This window comes from Oncorhynchus tshawytscha, linkage group LG03 (genome assembly GCF_018296145.1).
Source record: "Oncorhynchus tshawytscha isolate Ot180627B linkage group LG03, Otsh_v2.0, whole genome shotgun sequence".
NCBI classification, from domain to species: domain Eukaryota; kingdom Metazoa; phylum Chordata; class Actinopteri; order Salmoniformes; family Salmonidae; genus Oncorhynchus; species Oncorhynchus tshawytscha.
The window spans coordinates 25,840,597-25,845,139 of NC_056431.1; the positions used below are offsets into that span (position 1 = coordinate 25,840,597).

Here is a 4,543-nt window from a genome sequence, read left to right on the forward strand (position 1 = left end):
TGTGATAGCCTTGTCTATGTATGAAAACATCACTGATGAGCCACTCATTCCCAATTCCCAACACAGATTCACTCTAACCCAATGTTTAGGGGGGGAGAATGTGGGCTTTTAAATTCTACACATATTTTTCCAGTGCTTAAGAAGAGATATGTTTAAATTGAGCTTGAAGAGCTCCTTGAATGGCAATGCCTGCTGTAATATAGACCTCTTGAACAGGGACGTTTAATCTACTTTGGCTTGGCTAATTCTGTTCGTATTCCTATCTCGCAAACCATATTCCAAATTGTAAAGACATAACACAGTAATTGTATAAAAATATATTTAGAAAGAATATTCTGGGGGCAGTCCCAGAAATGATTTACATTACTCATGCAAACATTACACAAAACAAACAATGTATCTGAACAGTATTCTGCACAATATCCATGGTTTTAAGGAATGTGTATTGTAGACTGGAGTGTATCCTGTCTGATCTAACCAGTAAAATGTCTGTTATAACTACCTGCCATTGTGACCTCAATTTTCTACCAAAAATGTTGCTAATATACAGTAAATGTTGCTCATTCATAGTTGGATGTAAACAATAGCAAACTGTTGTCATATTTTTGAGAAAAAAAAAATATTTTCCTATTTGGTCAGACATGAAAACCTATCAGCGATAGTGTTACTGTGAATAAAGAATACACGTGTATTTTGTTTCCCCTTATGACGAGCACTTATTTGCCAAACTCTTCACCACATGACCAGGCACTCCAACACAGTCCTGGGGGGCTCAATATCCCTCACAGTGGGAAACTATATCAGGTCTCTGTACATCAGCTCTACAGTAAGCTACCTACTGAAGAGCATATCGACCAGGAAGTCCAGTAGATCTGCTTGGCCAATGACAGGACGGAAGAAGAGCTCGGTGATGAGGTTGGGTGTGATGGTCTTGAGCATGGAGGCCGCGAGCAGGATGCCAGCAAAGCGGCCTCGGTCCGCGGGGTGGAGCAGTTGGACCACCTCCCTCAGAGCATGCTGGGCCTCCTGCTGTAAGTCCTCCACGAATAGAGCTGCTGTCAGGTCTTTCACATCTGTTGAGGAGGACAGAAATGTATCATGAGTGGACAAGCTACGTTTTATGCACCGTTGTACTTTTCAGTTGTATATGACATTGCAATAGACTTTTTGTAAACCTACTGATCAGCTGGATTCGCTGAAGTGATTTGATGTTTAAATACTGTATGTAGGGAGGTTTATTGGATTATCAAGCAGCTGTGGGGAGGTAAAATCCCTACCGAACATGCATTTCCATTGACTGGTTGAAATATTGAAGCTTTAAGGCAAACCTCACCTGGGTTAAATATCATGGTGCCCTTGAGGTATGCGTACTCCTTTGGACTTAAATCCAGACTCCAGAACTTTTTGAGGCATGCCTTGAGTTTGTTCACACCGGCCAAGGTGGGCTGCTCTCTTTCCATCTCTGAGCTCTCTTGAGAATTCAAGAGGATTCTTTTCAGCATGCTATCGGCAGGGGTGTCGACAACGTCAAAGTTCATGCCTTCCTGGGCCAGACCCAAAATAAAGAGTGGCCCCCAGCAACTTTGGAGGAGCGACAGTTGATCGTTCAGTGGGAGTTGGTTGAAAGCAGGTAAGTTCCTCATAAAGTGAATTGTTTTCACCAGCACTCCCGACGCCTCTTGACAAATGTCTGCTGGACTTTTCAAGCACACTGTCCGTCGCATCTCACAGTTGCATCTACGAGGCATAAAGTTGTAGTTTGGGTTGTTGTGGCTTGACTTGTAATTTTCTCGATTGAGGATGTTGTAAAGGATAGCATTTGACTGCCTATCATTGGAATCTGTACATTGACATACGTTATCCATTTTTTGATGAGATACAGAACAAACTCTCAAAAACAAAATGAAAAGCTGAAATACATTCAAATGGTCTTGTCCTACCAAGAGAGGCTCTTGTTGAGGTGGTGTGTGGTTGTGCAGATGCCTTGCACCATGCTTCTATTTATAAGGCCATCCCACTGAGCTAAACTTGTGCACCTTGACCTGTCAATACTCCCTCGGTGGAAAACAAAGTGCCCCTAAAGAGCAGACAACTCGACTGACGGCGTCCCCTAAAGAGCAGATAAGGTTTTCTCAATGGAAACCAAAGGAAAGAGCATATGCATATTGGGCGGGGTGAGCCTAATCTGTGTGACTCGGTCATTACCCCAGGCTGTACCAAGCTACCAAGGACTGTGGGAGTACTCAAGCACTCTGTACATAGCTCCGTTCATTGCCAGCTCACACCTAAGTTGAACACGGGCCAATGTAAACAGGTAAGGGAGGACTGACCTGTCAGTTAAGTCCTTGATCGATGTACCCAACCAGAACTTTTATTTTTTTACTAAGTTTAGTTCAAACTTACAAGGGCTAAATATTCCTAAACCAATAGGCCTGCATAACCGAATGGATTTCTAGGATAAAAATGTTACATTACGTCTTACATTGAACAAAAGCTTAAAAATGTGTTTTGTACAATGCCAGGAATGACAGACGGAATTAGTGAAGAAAAATAATAGTGAAACATATTGTAATTCAGTGAGGATTTGGAAGCTACAGCCCTTCTGCCCTAAACTCGGATCCCAGCCATGTGTCCCCACCATATATTCCACACTGACTCAGAAGCTTGTCTCATCAATGTGAGTTTTCTGGGCAAATCTGGCCGGCAGACTTCTCGATACCCAGACCCAAATTAATACCAGACCCCGACCAAACCAATACACAACCTTTTGAGACACACACACACCAAGAACCAAACTCTTGAGACTGAAACCCAGACCAAGTGTATCGAGAGCCTGACAAGCCCAAGACCAGTTCAAATGTGGGGAAAAAAAACAAGATCCAGAACGAGACCCAGAGCAAGACCACAAAACGAGACCCAGCTCCCACAAAAAGCAAGGTGCCCTGACACGTTTGTGTTGTGTCACTACTTTTAGTCACATACTGTAACTTTGACAGGAGATATCTTGACCACATGAGTCGAGAGACAAACTACGGTCTGGGACCATGAACTGAGATCCCGACCTAGACCTGAACATTGATGCTGGGATCCAGACCCAGTGAAAAGACCATGACCACATTTATCATACGTGGCATTGTGTGATCTCAAGACCAAGACAACTAGATCCCATCTCTGGTTCCAACTAACCCAACCATTTAAAGTATGGAAATATATTTAAAGAGCTTTGCAAAAGAAACAGGATTAGCAGGAAATGTATCTCTCTGAACTTAAACAATCAAGTGATCGATTTTATACGTCTGTCATTGAACAACTCCATGCCATGATTTAATTAGTGAAAAAACACAAATGTGAAAAATTGGTGGATATGGTTTGTTATCTTTGCAGTGCCTAGTACAGAGGTTTGAACCAGATAAGCTGATGACTTTATTAGTCTGATAAATTGACAGGATGTGAGCATGTGTCATACATTCACACCCCTTGAATTGTTCCACATTTTGTTACGTTACACACTTGTTCTAAAATGGATTAATTTGTTTCTTCCTCGTCAATCTACACACAATACCCCATAATGACAAAGCAAAAACAGGTTTTTAGACATGTTTACATATGCATAAAAAATTCTAAACCCTTTACTCAGTGCTTTGTTGAAGAATCTTTGGTAGCGATTACAGCCACAAGTTTTATTGGGTATGACGCTACAAGCTTGGCACACCTGTATTTGCGGAGTTTCTCCCATTCTTCTCTACAGATCCTCTCAAGCTCTGTCAGGTTGGATGGGGAGCGTCGCTGCACATCTCTTTTCAGGTCTCTCCAGAGATGTTCGATCGGGTTGAAGTCCGGGCTCTGGCTGACCACTCAAGGACATTCAGATACTTGTCCCGAAGCCACTCCTGCATTGTCTTGGCTGTGTGCTTAGGGTTGTTGTCCTGTTGGAAGGTGAGCCATCGCCCCAGTCTCAGGTTTTGAGAGCTCTGGAGCAGGTTTCATAAAGGATCTCTCTGTACATTTCTCTGTTCATCTTTCCCTCGATCCTGACGAGTCTCCCAGTCCCTGCAGCTGAAAAACATCCCCACAGCATGATGCTGCCACCGCCGTGATTCACCGTAGGGATGGTGCCAGATTTCCTCCATACGTGATGCAGTGCTTAAGTTCCAAACTTCTTCCATTTAAGAATGATGGAGGACACTGTGTTCTTGAGGACCTTCGATGCTGCAGACATTTTTTTGGTACCCTTCCCCAGATCTGGGCCTCGACACAATCCTGTCTCGGAGCTCTACGGAAAATTCCTTCGACCTCGTGGCTTGGTTTTTGCTCAGACACGCACTGTCAACTGTGGGACCTTATATATCAAATTACATCCAATCAATTGAATTTACCACAGGTAGACTCCAGTCAAGTTGTAGAAACATCTCAGGTATGATAAACGAAAACAGGATGCACTTGAGCTCAAATTTTAGCAAAGGGTCTGAACACTTATGTCAATAAGGTATTTCTGTTTTTTAATAAATAAGCATCCATTTCGAAGAAACTTTTTTCGCTTTGT

General features: G+C 42.9%; 1 protein-coding gene across 1 annotated transcript; it reads right to left on the reverse strand.

The window, feature by feature from the left end:
- Nucleotides 1–302: 302 nt before the first annotated feature.
- On the reverse strand, nucleotides 303–2,098 carry LOC112246577 (nuclear receptor subfamily 0 group B member 2-like). The gene is made up of 2 exons (XM_024414992.2): nucleotides 1,334–2,098; nucleotides 303–1,073 (listed from the first exon to the last, which is right to left on the reverse strand). Exons 1-2 carry the CDS (start codon nucleotides 1,863–1,865, stop codon nucleotides 832–834), a joined length of 774 nt encoding a protein of 257 aa, XP_024270760.1. The 5' UTR covers nucleotides 1,866–2,098; the 3' UTR covers nucleotides 303–831.
- Nucleotides 2,099–4,543: the final 2,445 nt, after the last annotated feature.

What these genes read in the sequence shown, in the direction of transcription:
- LOC112246577 (XM_024414992.2), bottom strand. Translation starts at nt 1,865, where the DNA reads ATGGATAACGTATGTCAATGTACAGATTCCAATGATAGGCAGTCAAAT. An exon ending in CACCATGATATTTAACCCAG is followed by an intron (nt 1,074 to 1,333) that starts GTGAGGTTTGCC and finishes CCTCCTCAACAG; the next exon opens with ATGTGAAAGACCTGACAGCA.